The 20167-nt window shown below is 41.7% G+C and overlaps 1 protein-coding gene across 2 annotated transcripts; it reads right to left on the bottom strand.

The window, feature by feature from the left end:
* Positions 1–457: 457 nt before the first annotated feature.
* On the bottom strand, positions 458–8127 carry skor1b (SKI family transcriptional corepressor 1b). 2 transcript variants are annotated; one of them, XM_085412309.1, is made up of 8 exons: positions 7088–8127; positions 4952–6696; positions 4526–4625; positions 4328–4432; positions 4153–4212; positions 3524–3598; positions 1843–1917; positions 458–1265 (listed from the first exon to the last, which is right to left on the bottom strand). In XM_085412309.1, exons 2-8 carry the CDS (start codon positions 6677–6679, stop codon positions 1168–1170), a joined length of 2241 nt encoding a protein of 746 aa, XP_085268435.1. In that variant the 5' UTR covers positions 6680–6696; positions 7088–8127; the 3' UTR covers positions 458–1167. The 2 variants fall into 2 exon arrangements, with proteins under 2 accessions (XP_085268435.1, XP_085268436.1); XM_085412310.1 differs by having other exon boundaries at positions 458–1262.
* Positions 8128–20167: the final 12040 nt, after the last annotated feature.

Here is a 20167-nt window from a genome sequence, read left to right as displayed (position 1 = left end):
ATATATATATATATATATATATATATATATATATATATATATATATATATATATATATATATATATAAACTAAACACCTGATCATTTCAAGTTGTTTCCTTGGGCTCTGGGAAGTTGGATCTAGGTCTCAGTCGTCGATTACCTAGACGAATATTCCACACTCAAAATAGCCTCGGGTTGCTTGTTTTCCGCGTGTAGAAAGCTGTTTTCTCATGGATATGGCATTATTTCCCCCTCCACAAACAGTTATTTAAATAACGCTTACAGCATATAGCTTCATTCATTCATTCACAAAGGTGAAAGGTGCACTCACATAAGTGGGTTTTGCTAAATTAGGAGTCCACTGGCTCACGAGATCCTGTGTTGATTGATTACTTGCAGGAAAAAAAAAGAAAAAAAAGTTGTGGGAATCAAAAAGGTAAAAAGAAATGTAAATATGGGGGGAAATAAATCACACTTCTTTAAATAAAATGATTTATTCATTAGCGACAAAAACAAATATTACATGAAGGAATAGACTATTCTTAATAGGATATGTCACTGCTTACAAGGTCGCAGATGCACTAATTCAGCCTACTAATTTCTGTGTTTTTCAAATTTCCAACAGCAAATAGGCATAGTTTGACCGCTACAGAAATAAATATGCTGTATTTCAACGCGGAGGCTTTTTTGTATTTTGTTTTGCTTTGTTTTTTACTGTAATTCCCACCACTCGTTTTAAAGTGCATAACATCCAAAGTGAGCTACTGGCCTGCATGGAAGAACACATTAAAATTAGTAGACTTATTTACAATACTGAGAGGATAAGGAGCAATGAACCGTCTAATCAAAGCTGCTATTGTTGATAGGGGGAGGAAAAAATGAAGAAGAAGAAATAATAACCCACCTTTACAACAAACATACATTGTCATTGCACTTTGCCACAAATAATAATAATCGATGGGATAATTTCAATAAAACAAATCACTGTATGCGAGATACATAAACGCTGAGGGTGGAGATCCACTTTTTTTTTTTTTTTTTACTTTTTTTTTTTTATATATTACAGGTAATTACACTTTAGACTACTTTCAGCTTGGCTCAGAGTGTCCGTGGTGGTTTTTAAATCTCCCGTGGTGTGGTTTTTAACAGAAGCTGTGGCTGCGTCCTCGCGCCCCTGTGTCTGATTCACGGTGGTAGCAGAGGCGATTTGAAGGAGCAGGATCCGGTGCAGTGGCGAGGAGTCAACATCTTACAGGAGAAATGGTGTAAAGCGTCGTGAGCTTCTATGAAGAAGGAGATCAAACAATCAATAGTGCACGCGCATGTGAGCGTAAATCATCCTGCTGGGGATTACAGAGGCTGCTGCTGTTTAAATATTTAGACCTACATAAGACAAGTTAAACACAACTGCACGTTTACAGTTAAATGATGATATGATCGATTCATGATATGAGTCGGAGTTGCTCAAAACAAGTAGTTTGGAAGCGTTTAAAGAGGCTGTGGACCATCCACTCAAATAGCCTGTCCATCCACAATTACCCTTCGACCTTCTCTTTCTGGAGCAATTCACTGGGGTAAGTGTGCACGCAAGAGGCAAGAGCTGGCCACTAATATCTGTTGATATAAAGTTACGTTATGATACTGTTCACCACTTTGCACCCCCGATGCCAAAAACAGAGATCATGTGAAAAATCAGGCTTGTCCGTTATATGTGAAAACAGTAAAATAAACCTAATTGAGCACATAGACTGTCGCCGGTGATTTTACATGAAAAATAAGCTATAAAATATCTGTAAATCCCACAGTTAGAAACATCTTGAAACGCTGTTGTGTGCGCTGCCTTTGCTTTATTTTTCTCACCTCTGACTATGTGAAGCTGCTGGACCATCTCCTCCCTGTAGGAAAGTTCCCTTTTCATTTGATCCTGAAAATTATCTGAGAAGCAAATGAAAGATCTGAGTCAGTAAACCAACCACAATTATTTCACAGACAGAAAAAAAACCCCTTCATTTTAGCCACCGCTGTCCTCAAAGTTACTGACAGAACCATGTAGGAAATGTTTGCACCTCTGATCTTTGTCATTTTAAACAATCATGTAACCTCCACAGCATAAACAAACAAAGTGGAATGTTTGTTTAGAGAGAGGCAATAGTTTCTTATAAATTAAGGCTTTTAAGAGGCTGATGCCATTCATAACAGATGCATGTATTAAACTTGTCGGGCAGCTGATCAGTAGAGGGCGCTCTTCTCAAGCTAAAGCTACAAACCAAGGGCATCAACGGTAGCAAACACCCGGGCATGCCTTCAGCTGGAAACAAAAACATTTTCTTATGACAATAATTTTTTTTATTTATAGCATTTAAATGAAAATAAATCCGACCTATAATTAAAATATTGATGCCACTGATGAAAGTTAAAAAAAGCATTTGCAAGGACATGTTTATATTAGGAGAAATATAAACGGAATACCCTTTAAATATGTTACATCATAACATCTGCTCAGATTTTTGTTTGATAATGTTTCTTCACCACTCTTATATTCATAACAGTCTTACTTTCAGATATAGTAATAGGATGATTGTGCTAGGTATCAAAATTTTTTAAAAAAAGTTTCCAATATTAATGATATTACAGGGTTAACATTAACAAGTTTTACTGTCTTGTCCCTAGATTTTTAATAATAATTTTAATATATATATATATATATATGCTAAATGGGCCACATATAGGTTTAATTTCTTTCCAAAAATTTTGAAAAACAAATAGTTTTATATATGGAAGCCTTCATCATCACTTAACTACCTGTATGTGACATCGTTTAGTTTCCATTCTTGCAGGTTTATCTTAATTTCTATTCATCTTTACCTGTACTGCAACCAGTGCACATATTTTGGGTATTACATCAATTCTCAATTTTTATATGAGTCTGCCAAATATTCATATTGCTATATAATATGTTTCAGAAAAAAGGTATTTATTTGTTTGTAAGAAAAGGTGGATAAAATTATTTTAAGTTACAAAAAAAATATTTGCTCATATCTCACCTGATATTCACCTGATTAATCACCTGAATGCAGCTGCTTCTTGAGGACATGGTTAGTTTCATTTTCAAAATCATGATCTTTACATTGCCAGTGTGAAGCTGTTAGTGTCATATCCAGATGGTCTTAATGTATGGACTGCAGATGGGAATGTTCTGTAACATTTTTCATTGTGGTGGATGGGGAACCGTTTTATATATAATTATATTATTATAGATATTTTTCAGTTAGTGTTTCATAAAAATCAAACACTGACTTTTTAAAGTTACCCTTTTTTTTCTGCTGTCCACATATATTTTAAAAAAAACATATATTCAGTATATCAATATGAAAAAGGGGCAAAGGTAGATCAGATTAAAAGCAGCAGTTATTTAGTTCCGCTGCAGCACATGGGAACTACTGCTGAGGTGGATTTGATATATTAAGGCTTATGTTTTGGCCTCAGTCACAGAGAGGAGGAACATTTGCCTTTACATGCACCGTGGCAGAGATTAGCTTACCTTTTAAATGTTGAAATTCACGTTCCAGCTTTTTCCTCAGCTCCACCTGCTCCAAGAGCTGCTTTTGTAGCTCTTCTGCAAAAATAAACAAATAAATAAACACAGAAAAAGAAACAAATCAAAATCAAACAAAAACGCCGGGTGTTGAAGGAGAAAAGATGAGGGCTTTCCCATCAGCTTCCATGTAGGACACTTTTGCTATTTTTAATGACAGTGATGAGCACATCATTATCATCATCTGCACTGAAAATTCAGAGCAGGTCTTCCTGGACTGCAGACGACACCCCCGCCAAACCCCACATTTATGTAACAAAAGATGAAAGTGGAAAGTCTGAGGTGTTGTCTTATTAACTTTAACTTCAGTTTTTCTAATTTTTTAATTAAAGGTCACTCCACCTCGAAAATACAAAGACTCTGAAGGTGCAGATGAGCGACAGGACGTTGAAACTGACTCAAGTTTTGCTTGATTTATAAAATTTAGGCCCGCTAATCTACAACCTCTCATGAGCTTTTTTTTTATATTTATAAATGTATGTGATGGAGAAAAACTCAATAATGTAGGCTACGTCAAATGTAAATAATAATAATAATAATAATAATAATAATAATAGAAGCAGTAGATAGCTTACCTTTTGCCAGACTTTGTATGTCCCTTTGTGTTGGTAGAGCTCTGGGTGGCGCGTCCTCGCCTGAGTACACATAATATAAATTAAGTTCTTCGGCAAAAATGTAGTCCCACATCTACTGAGCTTTTTTTTTTTGTTTTGTTTGAAATCCCTTTTTTCTGACCTCGGTGTAACTTACCTTCATCCGGCTCTCGCTGGTGCTCCTCGCTGCTTTGTTCGTTAAAAGATTTCGTTTCGATCTCCTCCACTGTGGAAGACGGCTCTTCTTTACTTGCACTCTCATCTTAAGACAAAATAAGTCGATATAATTTTTTCCCTCCCTTTTTTTTCATTTTTCTTTTTTTTTTAAACAAAGGCAGGAAAATAAAAGTCTAACCGTTTGTTGTAAGTAGGCCTACTCCAGGCGGGTAATTCGCAGCTCTGAATTGATACGGACTGCTCCTTTGTTGCAGCTCACTCCTCTCTGGTGTGTAAACCTAAAGGAAAAAGAATTACCACTTCTTTGAAGTTTGGTGAAAAAAAAAATATTTGTAATGGAGTAAAACATAAAAAAAATGAATAATGAAAACCTTTAATTAATGTATAGATATTTTATTAGAGAAACGATAAAAGATTTTATTCCCCCTCCTAAGTGATGTGGAAATGCCTTTTGTTGTGTTACACTGTTTTAACATAGACAGAAATTCCCCCACAAGCACACATTTCTCTGCTGAAACGTACACATACAGGCAAAAAGAACAGAACCCGATCTTCAGGGGAAAATTACAGCTCTGAATTATCGCCCGTGTTTGAAGTCACTCACTTCGGTGAAAGGTGCAGCTATGTGGCTCTCTGATAACTGCTTGGTCTGCAGTTCTCTTTCAGAGGACTGGGCCACGTGCAGGCTCGTTTTCTGGGAATCGACCAGGCTGCTCTCCTGCAGGCCTTTAGAGTCAGAATCGTGTGGTGAAACGGTGTGTGTCAAAGCTAGGGGAGTCCGAGGACACACCGAAGACAGAGGCCGGGAGCCCTCCTCCTCTTCCTCGTCCTGCGTTTTGTTTGTCTCCACGTCCACGTCTGGCTCGCCCTCACTGTCTACGCACGGGGACACAGAGCGGTAGCTCGAGCTCTCGCTTAAAAAGTCGGGCGATAAGTAACCGGTGCGACAGCCGTTGTACGCGCTTCTGTTGCCGTACAGCTTGGCGATGCAGTCAGCGTCTTTGATGACAGGTCTGAACGCCGACACGTAGCTGATTTTCCGGGGCTGGAGCGGCACCCCCTCCGCCGGCCTCCCCTCGTCCCCTGACTTGTCTTCTTCGTTGCGCAGAGACTGAGTGCTGGAGCATCGGTCATTATCGACCGCGCTGTCTTTCGATGTGTTGGTGCTGCGGTCACTGTGCTCGGACATGTCCATGTCAGTCTGCCTGGGCGGACACAGCAGCTCTGGAGGGGGCTTGTGCTGGGTTTGGGGATATGGGGGCATGGGCAGCGCGCCGGCCGCGGGCCAGAACATGGGGAAGGAGTGGTAGGCGCTGTCCTTGGTGGCAGGCCACAGCACACCCGGGAGGCCGCCTTTGCTTTGCTCGCCCATCATGCCGTCTTCTTTCTTCTGACACAGGCCGAAAGCCGGGAACCCGTATGGGTGAGGGAAGAGGGGCGGTGGGATCTTTTGCATTATCCCGAAGCCCTTGCTGGGCACCGGGATGACCGGGTAGCTGCGCGTGCTCGTCATAGCACCCCGGCTGCCCTCGCAGCTTAGGATCTTTGCGGGGATCTCCGAGGAGCTTTGTGGACGGCTGGGCTCGTGTGATTTCAAAGGAGAGCTAGACCCGGACCCACTGCCTGGCAGCGTCCTCTTGCGACTCCCCCCGTTGAACATGGCCTTCACGTCTTCCCACGCGTGTAAAATCTCCATGGCACTGCCTTTATCTGTTAGTTTTAGATGCCGCCGCCAAGAATTGAAATTAGCTGCGTCTGGCTGCGTGTACTTGGACTCCGGCGTGCGGTGGGAGTGAAATATGAATTTATTCGGGGAGAAGTACATGTTGCAATAGGAGCACTTAATGCACTTGGCCCTGGAGCTGTTGTATCTGGCCGGGATGAAGCTGCCTCGACTCCCCCAGGCGCACTCGTGGGACACATCAAAGGCAAAATTCTCCGGAAGTTTGGGGGGCGAGTGAGCTCCTAGGAAGGACTTACAAAGTCTCTCTGCCTCGCGTTTAGTGATCATCCCGCAGCGCCTGGAGGAGATGGGCATCGCCCCTGCTCTCCGCAGGATCTCCAGCTGGACAGGGGTGCATTGGACGCAAGTGATCCCCAGCGCGACACGCCTGTTGTGTATCTCGTTATAGCTATAATTCTTCAATAAGGTGTTGGATATTTGTGCGAGGCACAGTCTCTCCTGGCCGTCTATTACCAAAGACACGATCTGTATTCCGTACAGCGCAGTCTCTCCGACCTGGTTGGGCTTCAAGTTAGTGCTCGGGTAGGAAAGTTCTTGTTTGGAGTTTGGCGAGGAAGTGGAGTCTCGCCCCGCAGGTATCGAGTCCATCCTTGGAGGCCTAGAAGCTGCAGGGGAAAAAAAAAGAAAAGCAAGGTTTGATATGAACACGTGAGTTAAACGAACGCCAAAACTCCAGCTTTATAATTAGCTTTCACTGCAGCGTTTTTAGGTCGAGGACAAGTCATTTGCAGGCCTTCGTTTTTAATTTAAGACACACGAAGCTGATGCTTTATTTTTAGAAATTAGTCTTTAAAGCAGACACTCGTGTTTAGGACATTGCAGAGAAATCATATAAGCTATTCCACGCTTAAAGTTCACGGAATTATATTTGCTTTAATATCTTAAACCTCTTCAGTGTATGAACACGATTATATCAAAGAGACTGCGCGTAAATAATAAGGAACACCCCAAAAACACTCAGTGCATCTACTGCCCAAAGTCTGTTCCCAAACTCACCTCAGACGCTCGCGCAGCTCCCCTCCGCCGTGAACGACAAAGCTGTGATCAAGTGAATGTCGGAGCAATGACAACTCCGCGCTGGAGGACTTGAAGATGTTTGCTTTAGGAGTGGGACGCAGTTGTCCGTGCAGCACCGCCTCCCTCCCGCCTCTCTGCTCCCCTCTCAGTGTGTGCGGATGGTTTGTGTTGCGCCACCAGCAGCAGCAGAGTCCACATGGCAGGCAGACTGTGGTACAGCCCCCCCACTCCACTACAACGATCGCAATCAAGTGACGGCAAAACTTATGGCAAGACACTCCCACTCACACAGGCAGTCTGAATTAACTATGGATTCATGACCAATGAAGATGAGCTGATCTGAGTGCTTAGTCTCAAAGCAGCCTGGAGGTTTATTGGGTAAAGTGTTTAGAAAAGATACATTAAATAAATGAATAAATCGTTGTTGTTGTTGTTGTTTTTTAAAGCAATCGGCTTTCTTATATTTTAAATATGATAAAAATACATTTAAATTAAAAAATATATATAATATTTTATCATAATTCCGTCATGATGTGGTGTCGGTTACATGCGTTTCATTATTTTTTGCTCCTTCTCAGGGTTATTTGGCATTATGCACGGAGGAGGCTGCAGTGGGATCAGGCATTCCGCTAAAAACAGCAGGGACCCCCCAACACATTGTTGTGCGCGTCCGCCTATGAATACGGCGCTCAGGCCTTCATCATGTGCTGTGTTCCCACGGACACGCCGTTTACCAGCTCCCCGGCCTAAACGCGCGCTGTGACAATCACCAGCTGCTCTATAAGGTCACTTTGGTGATCTCTCGCTTGGGTCCTTCCCTCTTTTTTGAAAGAAAGGCATCCACGAGAAGAAAACTGTGAAGCCTCGTGCCATAAACGACCAACATTTACCCTTTAAAAGCCAATAAAGGTTTGGATTAATTGTTTTCATCTGGCACAAGTGCTGCGACAGGCAGTCATGTAATATTAATGAAGGTAACAGGACACGATCCCGTTGGCCCCATCGACCCAAGTGGGGCAGAGCGGTAATAACAACGTATCTGTAATTGTTCACTTATTCTGAGAGGTGTACCATGTGATACCACGCGAATAATAATAATAATAATAATAATAATAATAATAATAAAACTGTTGCAAAATGCTAATAAAAATGCATATTACTGATATCAGAATTATGAATTTAATGCAGATTTCTGTCCAGTCAGCGTTAAATGTGGAAGTAGAAACATTTATATTCGCCGAATGCAAATTAATGGGATTAATGTCCACATTGTATGATAAAAAAATATTCTTTTATTTTTGCTAAAAAGGAGAATGCGATGGTGTTGTTCATCTCAAATGAGTAACCAGATTCAGATTGAATGGCAATATCCGTTGATCACTGAAGCAGCAGAGTAAACCCCGTTAACAGCCGGTGTTACATTCAGATGAATCAAAAGTTGTGTTGACAGACTGAACCACTCCAAATGAGCATGCTTTCAAGTATTCAAAAGACTGACAACGACCTCCTGTTAATGCTACAGACTTATTTCGCAGGACTCCCTCTCTGCAGGAAGTGGTGTGTAAAAAGCGATTTTCAACCACACCTACAGGCGAGGAAATGGGAAAAGTAGCCCACCCTCCAAAAAAAAAAAAAAAATGTCAGTGAGGTCATCGTCAGGTTCGTGCTTATTCTACCTTTTTATGTGTGCAAGCCAGAACAGCTCGTTTAAAAGTGTGTCTGCATTAATCACAGTGCTGCATCAAAGTATGATAATCACCTGAACACTCTATTAAAATAAAAGTGCCAGCCCAGGGGAAATCTTACCTTACTCTTTAATTGTTTTGAAGCTTTGATAGGCTTTTTAATCTAAGATTAATTTATGCATTCTTAAATAACTCTACATATGATTAATAAGCTTGAAAATTAAAAGGAGACTGAAGCAATTATAACAAGTGGTTGGTCATCACCTCATTAGATGGTATTAGAAAGATGCAGTTTGTGAGTTAGTGTGTTCAAATGCGTGTATGTGTGTGTTTGCCTGATTAGGTTAAAAAAACACTGGAAGGGTAAGAGCAGCGCAAAATGTGCAAGAGACTGTTTGATGACAATCACTGGCAAAAGTGCTGCAGGCTAATTATTCTGGATCTTCCCGGTTTTGCTCTCTCTGAGAGGGCGATGCGCAGTAATTCATGGATAAAAGACACGTGATCCAGGACTGATCAGGTACGCATCAAGATCAAGTTGAGACTGTTCAACATGATTCCACCGGTGTTGATCGTGAGCTGGAAGGACAACAAAAGAGAAAGATCAGCTGTTTGAGAGGCCACCGGAGAGACGCGCCGAAAACAGTGAGACTTGCTAAATGCTCGCTAATGTGTAAACAAGTCATCACCCCTCTCCTGCTCTGATGTTTATTTGTCTCCTAAAAGCCCACCCCTGGGTCCTGACCCCCACATCCTCCACCGCTAAACGGAACATTTCTTCTCGCAGGAGGAGGTGTGCAGTGTGTGTGTGCTGAGTGTGAGTGAGGGGGGGGGGGGGGGGGGGGGGAGTTCATCACAGCATCAAATGAGGCTGAGCGCAGGGACCCTTTTGTCACAGACAGGGACTCATCTGCCAATGGTGAGCTGTGAGGTCCTGAGGGAAGGAAGGAACAAAGGTGCTAAAAGGCTATGTGACAATGAGGGTGCTCCGAGGAGAGCCTTCAAGTGTGGGACACAGGCTGCACGGGACAAGCTGTGCCCATCACTCCGCAATTACTTTTTTGTGCAATCCAGAGGCCTTGTGCGGGCATTCATGGAGAGATGCAAGGACACAAGCTGCCATGTCTCTCTGAGCCTTGCTTGCAATATAGAGCTGACCTGAAGCGCATCGTAGAAGGCGTGTGTCGTAAATCACAGACTCGTCTGTTTTGGAAAAAACAGGCCAAGTGAGAGAGAGAGAGAGAGAGAGAGAGAGAGAGAGAGAGAGAGAGAGAGAGAGAGAGAGAGAGAGAGAACCTCCTGGCAAATTCAAATCCTTTTTTTCTCATGATGAACTCTGCACCCATCAGAGAGCAAACATCACACTGATTCAAAGATGCATTTTGCCCATACTAATATGTGTAATACAATTAGATCGAGCATGCAGCTAAAGCAGTCACTAAAGGCAATGAGCTTCATGATTGAAGATGCAGAGTTCAGAGCACAGAGTTCACGATCCTGATGGCAGCGAATGAAGATTTTGGTCGACGCTGGACAAAAAAGTAATAAAATAAAATAAAATAGAAAAATCCAAGGAAGAAAAATAAAAAATACACAAAGAAATCAAACGGTCGTAGCAGCATTTAACTTAACTTTGAGATCAGATATGTAAAGCTATATTTACCACCAGTACCGAAAAATAATGCTGACAAAAAGACAGTAATATACTAATATATTCTAGATATTAACACTGTAGCAAATATGTGTTAAATTACATTGGAAACAACCTAATATGCATTAATTCATTTTTAACCATAGAAGACCATAGAAGTTTTTTTAATGTGTGAAGTAAAATTGACCTTGAAGAAAGCAGTTGACAAAGAAAAAAGGACCTCAAAATAATTTTGCTATTTCTTTTCTACAGTATAATAAAAATAAACAGAGTTTTGTCAAACATAATCCAATCTGCATTTAAACTCCACGCTGTTCATCCCCAACAAGAACCAAGTTCAAAAGCGCCTTAATGCTATAGCAAACAGATCTCTCTGCTGCTAATTCATAAGAACAACTCTTAAATTGCCATTATAGGGACTGCTTGAGTATTTAGGGACCCTAAGTTCTGTGCACTATCACTGTATGCTACAGTGTAATAAAGGGAGATACAGGAATTTGTCTATATCCAACCCCGAGCAGTTTCAATAGTGTAATGAGGAGTCAAGTGAGAATGGGAATTATCGTAATGATAACAAAGGTCTATGCACCATAGCTTGGGGCTGTTATTGTAGGGCATTACCATAAAGATGCGATGTGCTTGTATTGCAGGGTTTTTGTGAGGGAGCAGGCCAAAGCGATAATAACTATTAGTAGATGACAGTGCTTTGTGGGATTCCAGCTGTGGAGCCCAAATTTCCATACAGATAGAATAGCTCTGGGTGGATGATATGCGTATGTGGGGGAAGGGTTGTGTGACTCCAGTGGAGTCATCTGTGCGTGCGCGCACACACAATCAGGATCTGGAAGTGGCAAATCTCAGTGCTGGACTCAGCCTTGGTGTCCCCAGTCTTACTTGGGTGGGAGTGGTGGTGTTGCTGAGGAGAGCCTCCGGTTCAAACATCCCCGCGGGTCTCTGTGGAGGAACTGTCCAGAGTGCTGAAACAGCCTGCTGTTGCTCTATTGGCAGTTTTCAAAGTCGGGAAGTGCAAAGTGTGTGCGCGCGTATGCGTGAACAAAAAACCAGAGATTTCCATCAAGATCACATGCAGGTGAGAGGGCGTGCAACATACTTGTCAGCAACATGTCTAACACAAAAATATAAAAGCCTCCCTCCCTCCCCTCGCCAAAGAAAGCGTGTTTTCAAGGTTACAAACTTTGAAAAGCGCACGAATAAATATACAATGAAATACAAGGTGCATCCAACACGCAGGAGAGTAAAGAGGTGTTGCTTAAAGGACAACACAGGACAACATTTTTTTAAGTGCATGATTTACATTCTTGTCACTATAAAACCGGCACAGCAAAGGTGAGGAAGCAGCTGGTACAAACCAGAGACTCCGCCTGGTCACGTGACTGACAGGGGTCCTAACCACGGTTAGCTAAGTATTTGTTAAACATATTAAAAAAAGAAAACAAAATACAACACACACACACACACACACACACACACACACACACACACACACACACACACACACACACACACACACACACACACACACACACAAGCTGGTGGTGGGATTATTTGACCTCACAATATTTGTATTGTGAGATCAAATAATTATTGCATGGCTTTAAGTTTCTTCACTATTTCCCTGAGTTAAAAGTGAGCATGCTGGTGACTCAACTGAAAATTTCTCATGAATCTTTGACGTTCCACATGGTAACAGATGAAAGTGTCTTGACTAGAAACACACTCAGAGTATATTTATCTTTGGAGAAAACCAGGCCAGCTATTATTGATCTTTATGCTAAGTTAAGCTAAGACTCTAGACTCTAGCTTCAAGTCTGAATGACAGACAGAAGAGCGGCATTGGTCCTCTAAGCTAAGTTGCTAACTCTCACCAGGGCCGCAAAGGTGGGTATCCTCCAAAATGACAACCTATTCCTTAAAGAGTGAAAACTGGAATGGGTTTTACAAAGTAATTAATTCAACTTGAGCAGTGTGTCATTATGACCGTGAAAGGACGTGCAGATGTGAGGAATCAAGGCTGAGTAAGACAGAAAGAGAATGTGGTTGGAAGGTAAGGGTGATGAATTATCCATGGGAGGAGGTTAGGGTAATAATAGCAGCAGATGTGGAGGTAGTGCAGAAATCCAGTGTGCTGTCTCTTGTGTTCTGCACAATGAGGTGGTGTAAATAAGTGCAAAACATCTGTAAACAATGACGCGCATGTTTTCTGTCAAACAAACACAGCTGGTTCAAACTGGGCCCCCGAGATCTAGAAGGTAAGAGGGCCGGGATCCCGGGACTAAGAAGCTTTTCTTTTTTTCCTTTTTTTGGTCGACTTCCAATACCAGGCATGCTGTGTGCGTTCATGTAAGGGTGAGGCTAGCAGGGAGGAGACAAAGATAGTGAGAGCAGAGAGCGTGAGGACACCAATCACCCTGTAATTATCCCCCTGGTGTGTGAACTGCCCAACTCTCCGTCCTTGATAGATTCACCTGACCCAATAACACAACACACAGCCACAGCGGACTGGAGGCGGGATAAAGACAACAGCATAGATCAGCAAGGGATCAGCAATGAGACAAAGACCTAACATCTGGGAGCTGTGGTGAAATTAAAGAACCGTAAGACTGAACCAATCCTGTTCCAGGTTTCCATTAATAGCCTGGGAGCTGCTTGAGAAACAGCAAAAGTGAGGTAACACAGGATTCAATTTCATTTGATATTGAAGAAACACCCCTTGGCTTCTCTCTCTCATATTCCTTCCCTCTGCCGCTCACATCTCTCTGCCACCTTAGAGTGATGTATTAAGCCATTTAAATTAACAGCGGAATGACTTATTCTAATACACCCGTCCCAAGGAGAGCCTGGGACGCTTGCTGGAGTGGGACATAAACACCACACACCACCTCTAGACCCCAGGCTGGGCGGTGATGCATGTCGCTTTTTCCGGATAGCCCAAACAATCTGGCCGCCACTCTATCCAAAAGGCAAACATTCATATAGTCATTATGATGTGAAGAGGGCGAATAACACCACTGAGCCTGTCATTACTGGACACAAAAACAACATCTCGCCAAGACGAGTAAATACATGTTGTTTCCGAGGTAAATGGTAAATGGCCTGTATTTGTATAGCGCTTTTCTAGTCCCTAAGGACCCCAAAGCGCTTTACACAACCTGTCATCCACCCATTCACGCACACATTCACACACTGGTGATGGCAAGCTACAATGTAGCCACAGCCACCCTGGGGCGCACTGACAGAGGCGAGGCTGCCGGACACTGGCGCCACCGGGCCCTCTGACCACCACCAGTAGGCAACGGGTGAAGTGTCTTGCCCAAGGACACAACGACCAAGACTGTCCAAGCCGGGGCTCGAACCGGCAACCTTCCGATTACAAGGCGAACTCCCAACTCTTGAGCCACGATCGCCCAGGTGGAACAGAGAGAACAACAAATCAGTAAATACACCAAAGTCCTATAAAGGAAATGATTTTTTTTTCTTCTCTGGGAGTTTGAGGCAGCGAAGCAAACACTGTGTTCTTTATGAACTTCAGCAGCGGCTTGTAAAATCTCACATTACTGCTTCTCATACTGTCTGTGTCTGATGTACAGATGTCTAAATCATTCATACTAAGGCCACGGTCAGCTGAATAGAAATGAGGATACAGTGGGTGCTTTGTCTGTCCCTGAGGGGGTGTTCAGAAATAGATCTGAGAAAAGCGCAGTTTGATTGATGCTGCTACACTCCGAATAATGATCGGTTCAGAGGTCAAACTACTTCAGTGACATGCATTATATCATTAATTACAGAGATCAATAAACAAAAGGACTCAGTCCATATGTTTTCAGTGCACCTATGCCTCTTCTTTTTCATCCTCCTGGAACATTTCATAATTAATAACTGATACAAAAAGATGTTCATCAGTTATTGATCGCATTCATAGAATATTACACGAGAAAAATGTGGCATAGTAATTACACGTGATGAAAGGAGCACATTTCGATCTCACAGTTACATATGCAATTAAAATATTATTCATTACCTCTTAAATAAAAGCCTGGTTCTGAAATCCCATTAAATTTGGGATAATTGTGTGTGTTTAATTATAAGCTGCAGGAAGGAAGGGAGGAAGTTTCGGAGAAAGTAACAGAATGTGCTGTGACCTAGATAGCAGGGGAGACATTTTGTTTTAAAAGTGACCTTGCTGTGAAACCTCAGCTCAGAATAGCTCAGATTTTCCACAGACTCTGAGTGCGCAGAGCCATCACCGCTTCAGTTCTGGCTGAACACAGCATTAAAGCAGCGACTGGGGTCACGAAATCCTCGATTTCTGATGCAGATCTGAATGAATAATCCGATGTGTTAATGCACTGATGCGCAGAGAGGTGACAAAAAAGGGGGAAAAAACAACATAAAGTTAGTTAGTGAGGTGTTGGTCCATTATGTGAACTATTCAGGAGATGATACTTCACTGGATTTTTGGATAATTGTTGTGGACAGTGGTATCCGTTATCTCCCACAGGATGTGGGATCTGTGTTAAATACGATGTTTAATTTTAGGAAGCAGGTGATCACTCAGAACAACTTTGCATTAATTTTCAGAGACAAAGAAAAAAAAAAAAGGCAGCGACCCCTCAACGGTTCAGTTTTTCTTGTATTTTCTTTCCTTTATAAACTACAGATGTTTCTGATAGCTGAAAGTATATCGATTTAAAGCGAGCTGTACTTCACTTGAGTTCTTCTGTGTTCTACTTTGCTACACTGTTTAAAATGGAGATGTTACAGCATCTGACAGATGCAGCTACAAGTTATCAGAGAGTTAATTAAGGCACTTGCAGCTAGACTGAGCAGCTAGTTTGCTTAGCTTAGCACGAACAAAGAACACGTGTGAGTGCGCCAACTTATTTTTACACTTCAGTTTTAGTGCCAATTAAATTAGAGATGCTGTTCTCCAACGCAAGGTTAGCTGTTTCCCCCAGCGTTCGAGTTCAATTAAAGTAAAATCATGTTGGCTGTACCTTCATTATGTATGTAATAGACAGATATGACACAAAACCACAGATTCGTTTACAAAATCTGATTAACATCTGATCATCCAATTATGGCATTAAAACATGACACTCATAAAAATATCTGCTATTTAATGGTTTCTTTAACTACTCATAATTAACGCATATTTTGCTGATGCTGCTCTCACACTTTCATCCAGCCAACCAAGTATGACCAGTTCAGGGTCATAGGAGTCAAGTGTCATGAGGCCTAGACCTTATCCTAGCTATCATAGAGCAAAAGGCACAGTATACCTTGGACAGGCAACCATTCATGCTTACATTCACACCCAATGATGTTTTAGAATAACCAGTTAACACTACATGTATGTCTTTGGATTATGAGAGGAAGCCGGAGAACTTGGAGGGAACCCATTCCCATAAACAGGGAGCACATACAAACCCCACACAGAAAGCCTCTAGCTGGCGGGTGAATTCAAACCCAGGACCCTTTTCCTGTGAGGCCACGCTGCTAACCACTGTACCAGAGTGTTGAAGTTCATATGTTTACTTAAGTTAAATTCTAAATCCGCACCTCTACTTCCAATGGAGTATTTTAAAAGATTTTTTTCTTTAAGACTTCCCGCATCCTGTGTATAAGTTCATGCATAAGCTGTCTGCTGCCCCGGCCCAGCATCCCCCGCTGTCTCCCTCAGAGCAGCGAGGCTCGGCCCGGTGGCTTCAACCTGCAGGCAGCCAAAGGACAGCCCAAGCGGAGCTGTCTGCCACTCCTGTGCTTCATTAGGAAACAAAATATAAGGTTTCCACTCCATTAGGAATGACTTTAGGAGTGAAAGCACATAAGACGCCGACTCACCTCATCAACAATGCATTGCAATAACGGCTGAGGATGAATGAGAGCGAGCAGAGTGGGGAGAGAGAAAACAGCATTAGCCTGTATACAATGTCTTTACAGCAGAGTAGGAAGGAAAAAAAATCATTAATGCAATAAAATGTGGTCAGATTAATCAAATGCCTCAAACTCTTATGAAAATATTACAGGGAGAGAATTTTCTATTACATCTAATGGTATCTAATCTAATACTGGCAGTTAAGGGCTTGGGCATCTATTTATTGTGAAACACAATTTAGGAAGTTTAAAGGGAAGCAGTGAAGCATGCATGCAGCATAGCCGTCAGGAACATAGACAGAGATCTTTTCCTGCTATTTTCTTCCCTCCAACGCATAAAAGCTTACCATTAAAGACTGTAGGTCGCTCTGAGTTTGAGGGGAAGAATACACAAAGAGGCAAAGCAATATGTAATTAGCGTGTCATAATCAAAATGACCCACTCGGACACTTTATGATCAGCAAGACAAAATTACTGCACCACTGGTGGCAATCTGCGGCCATGTGTTAACACCATTAACATAATGAAAACACACACATACGCTAATAGCCCACCTTTTCATACGGACAAGGAGCTGAAGCGCAATGTTAATTTCACATTGCCTTTTCGCCAACCTGCAGGTTGTGGAGGAAATGCTGAGAAATGTGCAATGTCTTTTGTGTGTGTGTGTGTGTGTGTGTATTTCTTTCTTTTTTTTTTTTTTTTTGCAAAATGGCTCGGAAGATTAAAAACAAAAGTGTTCGTGCCTCTTAAAACAATCTGCGAAAAGTACCATTCCCCTGCTGCACATCTCCAGTGAGAAACTCTATGGAAGATCTCATTTTCAATTAAAATCTCATTTGCTTGAAAGTTGAAATGAAATCATGTTGTGAATTAGCACATGAATTTACATACTGGGATGCCTGCCAGTGCGCAGGGAGACTAATTTACCTTAAAGATTGATTTTTCTAGAAAGGATTTCAGTGATGGCCTGAGAGCAATGATGCATACGTGAGATCTGAAGAAAAAAAAAAAACATTTGCCAGCATCCAGCAACAATGAAACTGAACTGTAAGATGTAACTAGCGAGGAAAAACTATTTTTCTTTCTACTTATAAACAGTAAGAACTGTTCTAACAGAGAAAAAGAGTTTCCAGAAACTTAGATCAAGAAGAAAAAAAATATCCCTATCAGGATGAAGTGGAGGATTGTTATTTACCATTAAAGCGGCATCACTTGGATGGATACTCTGAAACTTCACATTCTTAATTGTGGATTTAAGGATATTTGGTCAAGATATGTTAAGAGACAAAGAAGCAGCCAGTGATCTTGTCATCATCTAGTGAGGAGAAAGAACAGCTATACTTCTCAGCCACAACTAAAAACGTAGCGTCAATGGAAGTGCTTGTCCTTGTAACTTGTTAAGTTTTTAAGATGCCCACCTGCATCTAGCTACAGCTGATGGTCTTCCACCACGAATACACTCCTTCAATCAACCATCCACCTGGCCTTGGATTGTCCACATTAAATTACTTGCTCATTTCGCAAGGCCTTCTCTGACAAAGCGCCGCAGCTGTTATTGATTCATTCTCTCAATTAAATAAAGCTTTGCTCTCTCCCCTCCTTCTAAATACCTAGAGACCCCCTATCCAACACAATATCCATTCTTTTTACACTGCTAACATTATCAGTCTGCACGCAAAATTAATTCCCCCACTATTGCTGAAATAACTATAATTGCAAACTACACAGAGAGAGAAATTGGAAAGGGGGTTTTAATATACATTTCCAGGTGTATTATCCATTTGTTCAAGTCAATAACATTTTTCATTAACATTTGTAATTTAAAAAAAAGCGAGCTCTATCCCCTGCTCATTTCCTTTTTAATTCAGAGATGAATTTGCAACACTCTTTCCAAACTGCTATGAGCTACCCTTTCTCATTTAATTTGGTTTAAGACATCCAAATGAGATTAATGTTGGCCATCAACTATAAAACATCTTAATTTACATATTTATCAGTTGAATGAGCCATGACTCACAATAGGTAAGATGTATTAATGTGATTGCATGTTGATGCAACACTTTGATATAATAGAAAATCAATATGTGGATTAACATAAACAGCAACTGTAAGAGTGCGAGTTCTGCCGTTTTTGATGTTTATTGAGTTCTTTCTTTGATAGACTGAGTATGTGGAGGGATTCCTTGAAAATTCCATTTGCTACTTGAAAAGCACGGCGCTGTTATGTGAACAGCTGCATTCCTTTGAGGAGGAAATGAAGAAAAAGCTGCGAGTCTGCCAATGTGCAAGGACATTTAGGTTTCTCTACAGACCGAGAAGAAAAGGAGAAAAGAAGAGAGAGTGAGAGACCCCTGTCTCTTCCCTCGCCTCCATTGTTATCCCACTGACTATCCAGCAGGTGGGCTGAAATCAGTGTGGCTTGGCCTCAGCTGTAGTGAGGTCAGCTCTCCGCTCGTCTGTGCTGGAATTATGGGCTAGCCTTTTGCCCATGGCACACAGATTTAGCCGTGACCCTGAACACGGCCTCCCCCAGAGGCTGACAAATTTTATCACCACATTTTCCCAACTTTGCAGAGAAAACCAGACCAACTTACCAACCCACAGCCAATCCAGGCGCTTCCCTTAACCTCATATCTCATCTCCGACATAATGGGAAAATCAGACCTCTGTGAACAGGAACCCTTTAAGATTCATGGAAAATGAGGGCATGTGCTGGGATGATGAGGGACATCTCACGGCTTTCACTGCAGTAAATTAGTGCAAAAGACTCGAAGAATTATCAGACACTAATTAACAAACTGTCACATAATTTAAAAAAACGGATGTTTGCACTTTTCTAAAATCATTTTTAGAAAAAAAAAACAAAGACTGTAAATTCACAGTGCTTGTTATGAGCATTTAGAGATATTTTATTTTACTTTTGCTGATATATTTATGATATGGGCTGTAGGTTTTCCTCTTTTTATATATATATTTTTTCAAATTTATGTCACTGAGAGCTTATAATGGTTGAGATTTTGCAGTAAATAAAACATATACATCATATAACGTTTTAAATTAATGTAAGCGGAATAGAAAACTGCTCTACAGTTCTATTACAAAATTGTGTGTCTGTTTTGGATGCAAATTTCTTCTGTAAAATAATAATCATTACAAGCATATTGAGAGTTTCTTTCTTTCTTTCTTTCTTTTTTTTTTACAGTATTCGCTCCTCTGTGTTTGAGAAGCACAGAGTCCTACGATAAGGAAGATGGGAAAAAATGAGCCAACACAAGAGACCTAATAAATCAGAAAGCTCTTTGCTAGCGGCTGCATGCACATTAGACCACATCTTCAAGATTTTCAGAGCAAACCGTGGAGCAAAACTCCATTACCTCCTGACACAAATGCAAATGAATCACAACATGGGGTGGGAAGGAATTAAAGACCCTTCTCTAATCAATGACAAACCAGGATGAAATGCTCTCTTCCATGGCTCTGCCATAGGCAAACTTCAGGTCCCCTGAAAACACACACACACACACACACACACACACACACACACACACACACACACACACACACACACACACACACACACACACACACACACACACTGTGGACACACATGCATGCACGTGCTCAAAGACAGACTGACAGACTCGCATGCAGACGTCTGGCATGATCTCGCTGGCTTTTTTCCAGCTGGACTTTTCCAAAGTGCCGGTTCAGGGCATGAGCCCGCTACAAAGACGGTGTCTTGTCTTAACCTGCTGCTGCCTCCTTATTGCATTTCAGTGTATTTCAGAAACAGTATCTGATTTCGTCAGGTAGCTGGTGCTGGTC

Source organism: Rhamphochromis longiceps, linkage group LG7 (assembly GCF_057381845.1).
Source record: "Rhamphochromis longiceps isolate RC_006_pf linkage group LG7, R_longiceps_female_GT1.1, whole genome shotgun sequence".
Lineage (NCBI taxonomy): Eukaryota > Metazoa > Chordata > Actinopteri > Cichliformes > Cichlidae > Rhamphochromis > Rhamphochromis longiceps.
Note: the sequence above shows the minus strand (reverse complement) of the source record. Positions and strands in the feature narration are given on the sequence as shown.